Source organism: Colius striatus, chromosome 1 (assembly GCF_028858725.1).
Source record: "Colius striatus isolate bColStr4 chromosome 1, bColStr4.1.hap1, whole genome shotgun sequence".
NCBI lineage: Eukaryota > Metazoa > Chordata > Aves > Coliiformes > Coliidae > Colius > Colius striatus.
Window position 1 is genome coordinate 89,482,989 of NC_084759.1, and position 16,549 is coordinate 89,499,537.

At 37.2% G+C, this 16,549-nt stretch overlaps 1 protein-coding gene across 18 annotated transcripts in view; it reads left to right on the plus strand.

Moving 5' to 3' along the window:
* KDM6A (lysine demethylase 6A) overlaps positions 1-12,732 on the plus strand; it is a 150,212-nt gene extending 137,480 nt beyond the window's left edge. For 9 of the 18 annotated variants that reach the window (XM_062000358.1, XM_062000410.1, XM_062000450.1 and 6 more), the window contains 7 exons: positions 691-839; positions 1,843-1,957; positions 4,055-4,242; positions 5,394-5,535; positions 8,435-8,561; positions 9,498-9,668; positions 9,924-11,670. In XM_062000358.1, coding sequence (XP_061856342.1) covers positions 691-839; positions 1,843-1,957; positions 4,055-4,242; positions 5,394-5,535; positions 8,435-8,561; positions 9,498-9,668; positions 9,924-9,980 — 949 coding nt within the window. In that variant the 3' untranslated portion in view covers positions 9,981-11,670. The other 9 variants (XM_062000379.1, XM_062000458.1, XM_062000436.1 and 6 more) reach the window with 4 other exon arrangements.
* The last annotated feature ends 3,817 nt before the right edge of the window (positions 12,733-16,549 follow it).

Here is a 16,549-nt window from a genome sequence, read left to right on the forward strand (position 1 = left end):
ATAACTAACCTGAGGCCTACAGGGAATTGGATTTTGACACTTAAAATAGTCCTTGTAAGATCTCAGGTAGATGACAGATCTTCTGATCTGAGGTCTCAGTTTTTGCTACAAAACTCTTTCCCTTCAACTAGCCTGTCAGATGTGGGATTATCTTTAGTTCTGAGATTTTTGTCTTTTTCATAGTGCAGATATTCAGTTCCATAACAGATGCATGTCATTAACTTCATTCTTGGTCACAGTAGTTGTGTGCACAGGCTGGGGTACATTTAGATGATCTTCTTGACGTACATTGTAGCATCATATCATTTGGCTCTTGAAAGCACAGCTTACAGTTTCTGACTTGCTCACTTGGAGTGTGGGGAGAGTACAGCTCTGTTTTCACTTTGATATACACTGAGGTGTAAATTGCAAGCAGAATTTTCTGATGCTATAGCAGCAGACCATCAGCTGAGAATAAGTCCTGTCACCCTGGCTTTTAGCTCACCATTAAATGAAATTGTCATTTAAAATTCTCATGTAAGGATATTGCATTGTCTCAACTTCCCTCATTAAGAGATTCTAAGTTACGTAGCAGTAGTTTGTCTACTCCTTTATCTCCTACGCTAACAATTTTTTTAAATGTTTTTATTTCCCAAACTCTTCCAAGAGTTTCAGGGATTCACAGTTTGTTGATTTGCTATTTTGCTGCAGGTGGAAGTTGCAACTCCATGAACTGACAAAACTTCCTGCTTTTGTACGTGTGGTATCAGCAGGAAATCTTCTAAGCCATGTTGGTCATACTATCCTGGGCATGAACACAGTGCAGTTGTACATGAAGGTTCCAGGAAGCAGAACACCAGGTGAGTATAGTCTTTTTTGCATTAAAAAAATAAGATTCTGCTGCTGTGGTATTGATTTAACTGCATTGCAGATTTTGCATCTCTTACAGCATGCCTTAACATGATAAAATTATACATATTCAGTATTTTAGAGTTTCTTAACTCTATGTATACAAAGTACTAAATTACCTTGTAGTAGAAATTTCTGGATTTCTGCAATGATAGATAATTACCACAGTAATCTCTTGCATGCAGTACTAGATTCTTTAAGGGGAAAAGAGGATGAATTTATATAGTTGAACGATATTTGTATTTTACATGCCGTAGAAGTTTGTATAGGCTTCCAAAGTAGGACTCGCAGAAATCAGTATGCTTTTGCTTTTTAAATTCTTTATTGTCTGAGCATAGGACTCAGCCTTCCATAGTGAATAGTGCTGGGCTAGGGCCCTTGACTGAGACTTGAGAGATCTGGACTAAATTTCAAGGTCTGTTTTTCTCTGAAGTACAAGTTCAGAAAATTGTATTAGGGATTACAGCTCAGTTTTTGAGCTGTCAAAACAAGATAAAATACCAGCATTTCTACATTGATTTTGAAAGCTCTTTGGGACAGATTTTCTTACTGCTTGTCTATTCAGTGCCTGAAGTCAAAGTTTTGCTCCTGACTAGGACTGTCAAGAGCTATCATAAACCACAAAATCTAAGATTTAGCATCTTGAAGCGTTTATTTCTACAAAAAGGGAACAGCTGAATTATTGGTCAGATTCACAAGATTGATAAGTCCAGCTTTTCATTTTTCACAAACTAATAAAATCAGAATTCTCTTGTTACTGGTAGCTTGTGTTTCTTAACAACACGAAACACCTAAACAGTATGTTTTACGTGTCATATAAAAATAGATAAAAATACTTAAACTATGATGCTTAGTAGTTGTAATTGTTTTTAGTAATTGTAGCTTTGCATTTTACAGTGTTATTTTGATAGATCAGCCTTACATAAAATGTGTTTGTTTTTCTCTAAATTTCAGGTCATCAAGAAAATAACAACTTTTGTTCAGTAAATATAAATATTGGTCCAGGTGACTGTGAATGGTTTGTTGTCCCTGAAAGCTATTGGGGTGTCATGAATGACTTCTGTGAAAAGTAAGCTGAGCATGCTGGTTTTCATTATTTTTACCAAGTTCTCTGTGCCTTTCTCAGACATCAGGGGTGGGAATTATTGAGGGTGTTTCAGAGAACATTACTTTATGGGTTTTCCATGTAGTCAGAAAAGTCTTTTAAAATAAGTCAAACTGCAAAATCTAGAATTTATACAAAATACAAGATCTGTACAATGTACAGAAACTTGGATTGCCTGTGATAGCTTTGCTTTCATCCGTTATTTGCTTTTTTGAACACAAGAATGAAGGAAATAGGAGAAGTGAGAGGTCAGTAGTAGTAAATGCTCGTTTAGGTTCGGGATTCAAATTCATACTGCATTAAGGGGGATCAGTATTATAAGCATAGGTTGTCCACTGCCAATGTGTAGTACGTCATGTTAATCTGATTTCTGTAGTGGTAACGTTTCCACATCAGAAAACCCATCATATTCCTTGCTGTTTTTCTAGGCACTCTCGTGTATACTAAAGCTGAATTCTACTATTACCAAGTGGTGATGCTTTTGTAATGGCTTCTAGGGTTATTGAAGTGGAGTGACAGAACAAAGCTGGAAGTGAGGGAGTTGGGGTTTTGTTCTGTTTTGCTAGGATTGATGGAGTAAAATATTTTCCCAGTGATATATGGTGTTAATCTTTATTACGGTTAATGTTCGTGTTGTACACAAGCAAGTTCAGATTCATTGGTATTTTGGCATGGTTTCTTGCTGCATCTAGAGGTAGTGCTTAATGTCATGCTTCACATACACTTAGATGCTGCAGCTTGGTGGAAAAGTTGAGGTGCACTGACCATTGGGGGAATACTCATCTGGCCCCAAGACTGAGGTTTCTGTGTTGTGCCATGTGTTGAGTGGACATTTTGAAAACAAATCAAAACACACATACATGCCCCACTATCCTCCCCACCCCCACCTCCCCACCCCCCCCAAATAAAAAAAAAAGGAGGAGCAATTGTGTCCCCTACTCATGCTAGTATTCAAGGGATAGAGTCTGAGGCTTATCTTAGAAATTCTATTTCTTGTCTTGCCCTGTTAAAACTGGACTAAGTTCTTGACTTCTCTTCAGAACTTTTCAAGAGTTCTGCAAATTCATCTCAGTGTCTCTGTACTCTTTATTTTCTGCCCGTCTACTGACAACTGTTCTTATTTCATCCACCTTTGCAAAGATTTGCCATTTCAAAATTATAATTCCACTGATGCAGATGGAATTTCTCTGATGACAGCAGACTTTTTACCTCCATGACATTGGCCTCCCGAGGATGTCAGAGAAACTAAGATCTTGGTAACTTCATAAAATGTCTTAGAGTGCTTGATAGAGGCACTAAATTTTCTTTGAAAACTAAATTGCAAAAGGTCTCTCGTGGTGCAGTATATAAACTGCATGGTTATGTTTTGCATAACCATGGTGGTAGAGTTCTTGCTTAGGACATGCATATGGAGGTGGTTTTTCATGCTTCTCAGGAGGGTCAATGTTTCTTGGCTGAATATAACATAGACCTGTGGATCACAGTTGAGATGATCCCAACAGGTTGCTTGTCGTGTAGACAAGCTTCATAGAACTATAGAATGGTAGAGTTGGAAGGGACCTTTAGAGATCGTCTAGTCCAGCCCCGCTGCAGAAGCTTCATGTGCATACACTAACAGTACAAGTAGGTGGTTGGCATTGTTGAAAACATAAAGTGTTCCTAAGAGCTAGTATGGTCTGTACATGAGATCAGTCACTGGTTAAAAAAGCAGCATTTGTCACCAGTGTCACGCTAGAGCTGACCAAGGATTTCCTCGCCTCAGCATTGAAAGAATACTGTGAAATTTAAAGGAAAGTAGATGTAACTGGAAGCCATAAAACTGACTTCACATAGGCAGCTAGATTGTAAACATTTCAATGTGTTGCAGAGTGTGAAATATGGAATTAGGATCAGGAGTTTTGTAGGTGAAATTTTCCTTTTTACTAGTGTTGCCAGGTCACCGATTAGAGGCAGAAGGCATTTATTGTGGTGATCAGTTTTTACAAGTAATTTCATTGAAGTATCAAATACTAATATGTCTGCTGATAAATGCTGAAGACTTTATTTTTCCTATTGTTTCAGGAATAATATGAATTTCCTAATGGGATCTTGGTGGCCAAACTTGGAAGATTTGTATGAAGCAAATGTCCCAGTTTATAGGTTTATTCAAAGACCAGGGGATTTAGTGTGGATAAATGCTGGCACTGTTCATTGGGTTCAGGCTATCGGTTGGTGCAACAATATTGCATGGAATGTTGGCCCTCTTACAGGTATGGTTGAATAGTGCCTATGCTGGACCACATCATTAGGTAACATCATACTACATATACCGCAGAAACTGCCATTTCTTCCTAAGTTACCAGGCTTTACTAGATTAAATAAGTGAACATGCTGTATTTTGAAACAGTGTTTGAAGCTCTAAATAATTCCATTGGTAAGAGGAAGAGAAAGCAGTGGGAATGCAGTCTTTGTATTAATTCCTTTAATGAGTTTGTAAAACGTATGGCCGTCTAGCAGACGCTAGCAGAACAAAATGTTTATGTTCATTTATCCACTCGGTCTTGTAGGTCGTTTCTTAACTTTTTCATCCAAAATTTGTTCTTTTCAGCAGACTGCACTCTATAGTTTGCACATGAGTTTAAGGACTTGTCCAATCCAACTTTTTTCAGAACAGCAGATTCTAATCGCTGTTTAGTGAAGGCATCAGGAAATGTGAAGAGTCGCAGAATTTTGTTCATGAAAAAATGTTAGCTTTTTCAGAAGTCTCAGTTTAGAACCATGAAGGTTTTTAGATGTGAGAATGGAGTGAAATTTCACAGCTAAAAAGTGATTCTGGCAGGCATTTGAAGAGAGTGCATTTCCAAAAACCTCCTATTTTCTAAAATAGTTTAAGATGTGTCTTTATTTCATTATGGTCCAATAAATAGTATATCTCCAGGATTGTGTGACTGATAGAGAGCTCTCATGTTCAATCACAGAAAATTTCGTAACATTTTTTTAGAAGGGTAGGGTGAGTAGGCTGCTTAATGGAAAAGTCTTGACTCATTGCAACAAATCTCTCAAGGTGCAGTCTTCCTTTTCAAGACAAATCATATAGCATAGCATTGTAAAATAGAATAAAGAGTGAATACAGTGAGATGCAGACATTTCAAATTTAATGTGTTTTTTTCGCCTGAAATATTTGAAAATGTATTAAGTAACCCTTTTTGAAATATTATTCTCTGTTCACCATAGATACTGAACATTTGTCAGTAATTTATTTTCACAAATAGCTGCTGCTACTGTTGTGTGTTCTTTTGTAAAGAAAATTTTATAGAATTCGGTGGACTAGCCCTAAAAAGTAGAAGTTGTTATAATCAAGTTACTTTGGCTCCAATTTCTTGCCTTGACTAATTGCTTCTGTAATTTTGTCTTTGTACAGCCTGTCAGTATAAATTGGCAGTGGAACGGTACGAGTGGAATAAACTGCAGAGTGTAAAGTCCATAGTACCCATGGTTCATCTTTCATGGAATATGGCTCGAAATATCAAGGTGTCAGATCCAAAGCTTTTTGAAATGATAAAGTAAGTTTTATTTATTTGAACATTTACTGTACCCCTTTCCTCTTCAAGCATAAAACAATAATTTATTTGTAAGTAATATAAGATTTTTCCATGCTTGAGAATCAAGACAAAACTATTTAATATTCTGTTTTCTAAATAATTCATTTATAGATATAGCTAACTTTACTATGTTTCATTTGATTTTGTTGTGGCATGGCTTTAGATTGATCTAATTTTTTTGTTAAATATGCCATAGGCTTAATACAGCAGTTTACAGAAACAGTTGACTTTGTCATTATTATTTTCATTTTTTTCCATCAACCACCACCACAACAACAACAAAATAAAATAGAGGAAACTTTGCTTTTGGAAGAAATAGGATTTTTAAATTTTTAGTTAATGTGCAATCAGTGCTGTCTTGCTATATAAAAGACAAAGGACAAAATCTGAAACTTTATCATGATTTTTTTTTAAAAGACTATATAATAACTATACAGTCATGAGCAGGAACACAGACAGACAAAATTCTTTAAAACTTGATTGAGGGAGCACAGCCCTCAAAAGAAGAAAAATTAACTGCAGACCTCTTGTATGGAGGCTAGAAGGACTTTTACAAATGGACGTGAGGAAGAAAAGAATTTTAGAGATAGTGAGAACATAGTAATAAAGGCTTAAAAAATTAATTCCAAAGTAAGTGAAATACTAAGTTATTTTACAAAAATAGACTTAGGAATGTGAAAGAACATGACATGGGAGAAATAGATTTAGAAATCTGAAGGAACATGACATGAGAGAAATGATTTTGCACAAAATCATGAAGCCAGATAAAAATACATTTCGATATCAGTGGGGAAGATGTATTACTGAAAGATACAAAGAGGTCAGTTTTGCATTGCTATTGAGATGGTCTGTATGCTTCTAAAGTTTTACTGAGTATCTAAAGTATTCAAAAAGGTTCCTCACCACCCTTCTAGAATAAATCATGTCCATTTTAGTAATAATAAATGATGTCCATTTTAAAATCTTCTGTTAAATATTTGAATTTCACTTGACATGATTTACTCATACTCTTTATGCTGTACCTGTAAAGAACTTGAGAGAGAGAAATGTTCTCAGTTTTCTTTTAACTGAATTTTCACTGTGCAAAAATTAAAAGCAAGCCCACAATACTGAAAGCTGAAACGTTTGACTTATACATTGTGACTCTGCTAAACACCTTTTTGGCTTTCTTTAGTGTTCCCAAACTTTAGGAAATTGTGGTGCATTACGTCATAATTCAATTGCTTTCTCCCATTCTTTGACAGCATGGAATAGTTAAAATGTACTTTTTCAAATGCTATTAACTAGGTTCTGAATTTTATCCAAGGAGGGGGAGTTGATGTTCTAGCTGGTGTTTTCCGCTTTGTTTGCAAATTTGGCAAACATTGCAACAGTGTTACGTGAGGGTTACATTTTGGGGAATTCTTTTTCACACTGTAACACCAGAAAACTCTTTGAAAGTAACACTTTGAAAATTCCTTGTAAGTCAAGAGTGGAGAACAGTGGTGGCAAGAGTACAGATGTGCTTCTCATTGCTCTTTGGCATACCCAAAGATGTTTCCAGGTAACAGCAGAAGAGAATAACGAGGGCTTTTAAGTTTATTTGAAATTGGGCTGTAATGTGTAAAAGAAAGCTATACCAAAGTTACTGAGCTTGTCGGAAGCACTTTAGCCTGACATTCGGGTGAAAGAATACATAAATCATCACATACCTTAGCATCATAAATTCCGTTAACATCAAACTTGAAAAATGTTGAAGGAGTTACAGCTAGATGAGTTGTTTACTGTGCTTGAAATTTTGTATATGAAAATATAACGTTTAACATAGAAGCATTCAGGCTTCCCTTGTTCTTACAGTGAGGATATTTATGAAGCCATACTTATTTTTAGTGGAGATGAACAGTATGACTGTAAGATCTCACGAGTATCTCAAGGCAGGCCTGAGATTCTATTAACTACTTGGAAACACATGAAAGAAACAACAAAAAAGCAGAGTGTTTATTACATGTTTAAGGCTTTAAAATGGGAAAAGGATCAAGTTGAAAACATATTGATACAACTCTTCAGCTCTTTGTTTTCTGTCCAATGTTTTATTCTTCCCCTGACATGTTTTCAGTCATCCTTCTGCATCTAACAAGCATGTAAGGTAACCACCCTGTGGAAGGCAAAATTAACGGCTGCAAAAGCTGCAGCTCAAATAAATAGGATAGCTGAGAGCTGAAAATTTTTGAAAATAACATTGTACTTTAGAGATCTGGCCACCTGTTTTGCCATATTTTTTTTAAACATTAACTTATACAATGCTAGAAAACAAGTTACGTTTTTCTACCACAGAAGAGAACTGTATAAAATTGTGAAGATAAAGACACTTTTTAAAATCCTTTACAGAAGATTGTTAGGGAATTGTTGATTTTAATATGGTGTCTGACCAGATCTTTTCTCCATTTATAAAATAAGTGTTTAAAATTTTCTTTTACTGATTTTTTTTTTCCTAAGAAAGGATTTCCTTCTCAGTGACCAACCTGTCTATTCTTTTTCCTTTTACATAGAGGAAGACATTTACTGATAGATTTTCATATCCACTGTGTGTAGAGTGATCCTTGTCACAACTTGATTTTCCAAACTTTGGATAACTGAAAATATAGTAGTGCTGTGGAAAAAGTGGTGTTTTTAGGATGTTGGCTAAAGCCATACTTTTAATTAGGCTATATTCATTCATATGAAATGTTAGTATGTGGTCTAATTTTCACTTAAGTCACGAGTCCAGTCTCTGAAATCCCAGAAGAGGAAGAGGAAGCTCCAGGTACAGGGTCTTAAGCATACTTGAATCTTGCTATAAAGTTGGATGTTGAACTGAATATACATCTGATTTTGGTTGCAGGTACTGCCTGTTAAGAACTCTCAAACAGTGTCAGACACTGAGGGAAGCTCTAATTGCTGCAGGAAAAGAGATTGTCTGGCATGGACGAGCAAAGGACGAGCCAGCTCATTACTGTAGCATTTGTGAGGTCAGTAAAAATATGTGTTGGGCTTGTCTACCACTATTATATTTATTTAAATTTCGGCCTGTGTTTTATTGTTGTTGCTATTTTTATTTTACTTTTAAGCTGCAGCATCTACTATATGCCATAAGCTCATGTATGTAACGTAGCACTTTCTTCAAACAGCTTATCAAGCTGTATTTCTACACGAGTTGTATTTTGCTGCAATCTCTTCCACAGTATTTCCACAGCATTTTTTATTTCCTAGGTCGATTTTCAATACTCAGTTCTTATGAAAAGTTATCTCTTCCTGCATATAATTTGATCTGCTGAGCTTCATTTTAAAGATATATCTGTCTTTATTTCAGAAGTCAACAGCAGACTCAAATGAGAGAGAATTTAAGTGCATTTTCTACATGGAACATAACCTTTCTGCTGAAGTTTTTGATTCTACTTTCTGTTAATAATTCATTTAAAGTATTGGATAATAATTTTCATGAACTTTGAAAGAAAATACAAGTTTCTTATCTTCTGAAAATCAGTTTTAGTTTTCTCCTGACTCAGCCTCTTGGGCAGGATTGAGCGTGTGACTGGGTAGTAAGGAAGTAAATCACAAACCTCTTTTGCAGGCAAATTTTAAAGGAAAATTAGTTACAATTGTTCTAAGTCTTCACCTTGCTGAGTAACCCCTCTCCCAGAGTATGAATCCTCCTTTGTCAATATTGACCAAAAGCTTTCCAGTAGCAGTGTTCATGCAGACATCCTAAGTGTAATATTAGTGGTTTTACAATATTTCAGTTCTCTGACTGAGCCTTAGGAGAATAGACTTTCCCTGAACAAATTTAATCTTTCTCTTTGCATGCACAGGGTAAGGTTGTAAGTCTTGCAGAAAATACAGTTTTCGTGGAGTAACTTTTAAAAGATTAAATTGTAACAGTTGACTTTCTGTTTCCTATCTAATAGGTGGAAGTCTTTGATCTACTTTTTGTCACTAGTGAGAGCAACTCTCGAAAGACCTATGTTGTACATTGCCAAGACTGTGCACGAAAGATAAGCACGAACCTGGAAAACTTCGTGGTGCTAGAACAGTATAAAATGGAGGACTTGATGCAAGTCTATGATCAATTTACATTAGTAAGTCAAATTAATAAGTGGGTGCATAAATACATCATTTGTAAAACAGTTGTAGGCTATCTTGGTACTCCATTGTACGAGTACCATGGACTTTCTGGTTCAAATGGAGGTATGGGTTGTGTGTGATGCTTACAGAACAAAACACTGAAGTCAGAATTATGTGAAATAGTAATTAATTGCAGAACGTAACCACTGAGTTTTCAGGAAAAGTATGATGTTACAATTCATAAAGTTGTGGCTTTAAAAATCCAATAGAGATCACCTGAAGACCATAACTGGATCAGATGGAGATGGGAAGAATCAGGACAGTGAAGCTTGGAGAAACTAGCACCAGGTTCAAGAGCATCTCTAATACATTGGTTGTGGTATGAAGTCAGTATAGCAGCAGAGCATCCTATGCACTCAGACCCCTTCCTTCCCTTTCCCTACCCAACCCCTCCCAAATCAGCACTATCCTTCTGCTTAGCAAGTGGATGCTCTCAAACAGTTCTGTCTTTTTGGCTTGGGGCCTCCTTTGCATTTCAATTTTAAGCAAGAAGCCTCTTTGCCATTATAGCTTTGTGCTATATATGGCAGCCTCCTGCTTTGAACTGTGTCAGCACAACTGTCCTAACTTTTCACCTAGATTTCATTGTTTCAGGCCAAGGTGGCTTGTTTGTAATTACAATGAAAGCAATGCTGAATTTATTTATAAGCCTTGCCTTTCTGTCAAACGAAACAAACACTGGACTAAGTGTTATGAGAATTTCATGTTGAATTAAATACAGCAGCCCAGAAACTGCTGTGCCTTCTGATTCATTTCCAGGTGCTGCAGAAAATGTATGTTTAAACAATCACTTCATGCAAGGACTAACATGATAAGTTGTGACCTTTTGAGCCAAGGCCTCATGGTTCAGCAGTAGAGGCTGGTGGGAGTGCAGGACCGTGTCCTCTGAATTTAATTCTCTTCATTGGTCCTACAGAGACTGAGGTGGTTGAACTGCAGTTCGTACTTCTAGGAGCCCATTATCGTTATAGCTTGGGAAATACTGCAATTTTGAAGGATGACCTGTTACAGAAAAGCATATAAATAAACACTTGCTCCTAGTTATGTCATCCATTTGAGTGGAAATGGGCAAAAATGATGTTTTTTCTATCAAAAAGAGGGGGGAGAGAGGGATATTCTTTTGTCTGTGTTTATAGCATTGTACAGGTAATGGTGATGAGACTGTCCCTAGAACAAGGGTTCTCAACCTGTGAGCAGCTCCCTCCTCCACCAAAGCTTATACCTGCAGCCCTAAAGGGCATTAATAATTGTTCTCTTCTGAAACTAGTGTGCACATTTGTGTTTTTTAAAGGGGATACAGTCTCAGTTGAGAAGAGTCTTAGCCTAAAAGTGACACCTCTCAGATCTAGGAGAAGAGTTAAGATTTGTTGCAAGGCACAGAACGAAGACAATCTCAGATGGCAAGGATGCAATAGGCCTAACAGAGAGGTTCTGTGTTTTGGGTAAAATATTGGGAGCAAACATGGGGATTAGCTAGCGTTAGTGCTTCAGAGGTGGATACTGGTGGTATGATTTAAAGTGTCTTTAAAGACCGTGAGCAGCTTCTTGAAGAGATACCACACTAATCATAGGAATGATTAGCAGGAAAAGAGGAGAAGGAAATGCCATTGAAGACTCAGTATTTTGATGGTAATGCTATAAAGGGAAATAGGTGTCTTCTAGACCTTGCCTGCTGAATATAGGCAGAAACAGACACATACCACTCTGGTGTTGTCTTCCAGGATTAAAACCAAAACAAAACTTTGTCCCACGTCAGAGAATCTGAGACCATAGATCTTTCCATAGATATCCTAACTTCAGAATTGTATGTTATTGTTTAGGTAGATGGAAGGTAAAAAAATGAAGCCTGCAAGGCATTTTGAGAGCCACAAATGGACAGTCATGTGTATCGTCTCCCCTCCAGTTTGTAAACAGGTTGAGAATCCCTGTTTTAGAATATATAAAAATAAATCTGTATTGATCCCACATGGAGCATTTTGCTGCCACAGTGGGACTTGGTTTTGGCAGCTCACATGGTATTAACACAGACATCCCCACAGCATACTCCAGTCTGCAGTATAGACAAAATGCTAATACCAATAGAATATCAATTAAATACACATTTGGAGTAAGTTGGGGGAAAAAAAGCGCCAAGTATCCACTTGAAAGAGTCCTGAAGTGTAAAAATGCCACTACACAGCAGTGTGTGTGACTAAACTCTCACGGTTACAATTTGTGCAGGTCTTGGTTAAACAACTGATTTTTTACACCCTTGTAGAAAAGGTAATTTAATGTTTTCTTTTTCAGGCTCCTCCATTGCCATCCTCCTCATCTTGACATTTTTTCATGGACATTAAATGAAAACATTTCTGATATTCAGGAAGTGACCCAGTTCTGCACCACTGATTTTTGTAGCTATCCCGTAAGGCTGCTGGCTGAAAGCTGTGTCTATGCAACCTTCCAAGTGCGGAGTGTCAACCAACTGGACAGGAGAGAGCACTGCCTCCTACTCCAGAACTCAAAACAAATAAAGCTCATCCAGCTGTATTTCAAAAAAATAATTCCATGTTTTGTATATATCTGACAAAACTGGCAACATTATACAGACTACTGACTTGAAGACCACCTCTTTTGTATTTCTCTGTTTCTGGGCTGATGAGTTGGTTTCATCCATTTTTCCCCTTCAGAATTTCCCTTGGAAAAAGTACTAGCTTAGCTGGTCATTTCTTTGTAAGGTAGTTAGAAATTTTAAGTCTTTCTTTGGGCAACTTCTCTCTCTTTTTTCTTTTTTTTTTTTTTTAATGTGAAGAGTTAGGTGATATAAATTTTTTACTGCTTTTATGTTTTTCTGTCTTGTTTTGAAACCATGACGGTTACACTTTCGGTTCCTAAATAAAATTTAAAACAATTAACAGCCAAGTCACAAAGATAAATGGGTTGCACATAGACTAAGGAATAAACTTCAGATTTGTGATTTTTGTTTCTAATCTTGATGTAAATTTACACTATTTATAAATACATATTTATTGCTTGAAAATATTTGTGAATGGAATGCTGTTATTTTTTCCAGATTACCTGCCATTGAAATTTTAAGGAGTTCTGTAATTTCAAACACTACTCCTATTACATTTTCTATATGTAAATAAAACTGCTTAGCATTGTACAGAAACTTTTATTAAAATTGTTTAATGTTTAAAGTTTTTCTATTGTTTGAGTTTTAAAAAGATTTTATGTACAGTGCCCAGTTTTTGTTCTTTTTTGAATCTGATTATATATATTTTATATATACTCTTGTGCTTGTGTATATATATAATATATATAGAAACTCAAATATAAATATGTGTATAAAGATTTAGAGACTAAATTTTTCTCGTTTTAAGTTTTACATCTATGGTAGATTTGAGGTGTCTACTGTAAAGTATTGCTTACTAAAGTATGATTATTTTTAAAGAAATATATGGTATGTATCCTCAAGACATAGAATGACCTTCAGACTGGTTTATTGTTAAATTGCACTTTTTGCAATAACAGACCAATAAATAGTTGCTGCCAAAATGTAGTAGTAGAAAATAAGTAATGGCTAAACTTTAAAGCTCTTCAAGAAAATACCGGCTTCGACAGGAAGTTTGGCACTAGTTTTAGGAGGATTGAAAAGGGTGAATTTGAGTTTGGCTGGGGATGTTCTTTAGAATTCAACCAAATTGCAACTTCTATATTACAATATGTTTAAAAAGTTAAGAGTGAATCTTCTTGGCGTCATTGTTGACCCCAAAAAAGGACGTTGTTTTGTGGTATTCTATTGTATTTTCACATATTTTGTAATACGAATTCACTGGTAAATTTTTGAAGCACTAGGTTTATTTAGGACAAGTTTATAATATATCATTGTAACAGTTTGCAGTTTTAATGATGGTATTTATTTTAAGTTGCTCCTTTCTCATTAGCTTCTTGAAAATGCATTAAATCAAAATTTCAAAATTGATAGCTTTCTTATCGATCAGAGTCGACTGATGCGGAAGGTTCCGCATCGAACGATTTCTCATAATTTCTCATTAGTGGGGTATGTTAGTGATTGCATTGTTAAATTTTTTGTAATCAATGTGAAGTGTTAAAAGGCACAGAGCATGCTAATAGTTCCTTTCGAACAAAAAGAATCGCCTCTTACGTTGTAGCTTCAAACGGAGGGTGTTTTAATGAAGAATCGGTACAGCCTGTCTAACGCTCTTACGACAGTTTAACCGTAGATACAAATGACTTTCTTGCTAGTTCTTACAACAGTTGGACAAAAGGGTATATAGAGATTAAAGAAAAGCATAACCAACGCTCTTGCCAGCAAAATTATCAACTAGCACTTAGGAAGCCAGTATTTGCAGTTCTGTAAAGAAGTAAGTCTCAGCTCTTGATAACAAACTCTACAAATCATAATTTTTTACTTATGTATTTTATGCAGTCATAAATATTGTAATCTTGACAAACCATGCTGCAACTGAAAAGCTACTCCTTTACGGTAGTCTTAAACCCAAATAAAAGCAAGATAACTTACCTCAACTAATGGTAAACAAAAAGTCCTTGTTTCTCAGTGCTGTAAAAGAATATTGCTAACTAGGGAAAGAGCTACTGTGCGCTAATCAAAAGGGCTTTGTACCTTTCCTCCCCTTTGGAAAAGAGGATATGCCATTACCAAGGAAGAACATTTCTCTATCACCAGTGAACAAGCAGACCAAATCAGTAGAGCATCTGGCAGTATTGCTCGTTCTGCATGAAGGTTTTGTCACGAATTTGAGCTGCTCCAGGGCTTTAAGATGTTGCGGTTTTCATACTCCCTCGTTACACTATGCTCCTAACAGTTTTGATCTATGAGCTGCTATGATTTAGAATGCTTTTGTTTTGTTTTATTAAAAAAGCACAAGTTAATATTTTAGCAATTGTAGTTATTACGAAGCACTTCTGCTTCTTAAATTATGAAGCTCATGATGCGAGTGAAACGTTTGTGGTCTCTGGATACTTCCAAGCGTTAGCAGTTGGGTGAGGTGAGGGGACAAGGGAGTCCTAAGCTTGAGCGGAGGGGACTGACTCGCTTTCCAGGGACACTCAGTCTTGGAGCACTTGGGCTCTACAGCTGAGACACACTCCAAGTGATTCTGATTTACTTGCGCCTACCAATTATTGTAGCAGGCAAATTAAAGATGGGAGTGTAAAAGGATGAAAAGAGCCAAAGAATTTATGAAAGATACAGACTAATAAAAAAAAGTAATTTGAGGATGGATGAAACCAGAGATGCAAATGGGTGTTAAAAAATAGTAAAAAGCTGAATTGAATGTGAGAGGGAATTAGAAATTAATAACACTTGCAACGGATCTTTGGATCTGAGAACTGTCCTGGAGGAGCCTAGCAACAAAGGCATCCCATAAATGGGGAGAAAAATAGTCAACATGTTTCTGATCTTAAGTTGTTCCGTAAATATATTCAATAGGGCATTTGATTTTTAAGCTTGCCTTCAGCTACCTGGGACCAATATCTCTTCACTTTTTTTGAGAAATGAAGACCTACCAGCGATTAAATTTCAGTAGCGTTGGTAGCTATGTAAGAAGTATTTACAGAAAGGTCACCAGGAAGTGGGAAGTACCTGGTGACAGAAAATTCCCCAAACTTCCAGGATCTATATGACAGACAATTAGTTCATTGTAAAGACAGAATGTCCTGAGCCTGCACCTTTCTAGTTAGAAGAAGGACATTCAAAGTAGTATTAAAATGATGTTGCTTTGCTTAGAGCACAGGTTGGCTCAGTTCAGCATAGTACAGCAGATTCTTTGATAAGCAAAGCTTGGAGACTCCACAGTTGGTGCCATCCTGGCCACAAATACATTTCTTGATTAGGAGATGGAAGATTGCAAGGATTCAACTGAGATGACAGGGAAGAGAATGCTCATCCTTTCTTGCTACCCTGATCCTGAGAACGTTCTCAAGTAAAAATGTTACTTTGTGGGCTAGGTAGGAAGAGGAGTTTCCAGCCTGAGCTTCCCTAAGTCAGAGTCATTTTGTCTGGATCCATAGCAGAGAGTCATGACCCAACGATTCAATAGCTGAGATGGGGCCAACAGATCAGGGTGATAGGGAAACTTCATTTTCTGTGGCTGCTTTAGCCAGTGTGGGAACCAGGCAGAGGAACCTATCTGACTGAGAGATCAGCAAATGATGCAGCATGGGGAAAGGCTGGTGAGGGTGACAGTTTACCCCAGGGACAGGTCAAAGCCAACCAGTATTGACTGCTTCCATGGTGTTGATGCTGACAGCAGCGATGCAGGTGATGCCCAGACATGCTTAAGCTGAAGACAATGCTGAAGCTCAAGTTCAGGCAAGTTCAGTGCAGGGCTCCTAGCTGCAAGGCCTCATGGAGGAAAGCACGAGAGTCCAGGGAGGAGGCTGCTAGCAAGGCAGGCTCCAGGCCAGTCTCATTCTACTAAAAAGTCATTCCTCCAAGAAAGTGGGGAAGAAGGACACATTTGGTAAGGGGTGGTGGGGGAGAGGCAGAACATGACACATTTCTTTGTTGCTGCTGGGAGCTACATGCAAAGCTGAAGAAAATGGCAGATTGGGAGGGAGAGTGTCTCCTACACTGCCGGGGGCAGAGCTGAAACTGCTGAAGGTTCCAAGGGTTGGGATGCAGTGTGCCTAGGCGAGAAACAAGGGGACAGCCCTTGAGCCGCACAGACTGGAAGAGAATGAGTGGATGCCATCTGCCGTGCTCTGGAGGAGTGGTATGTTACTGGATCAAGCCAGACACAGAGAGCAGGCCAGGCTCTGCCATCACTTGTAGCAGCAGCAGTGGTGGTGATAACGGGGCAGGGATGGCCAG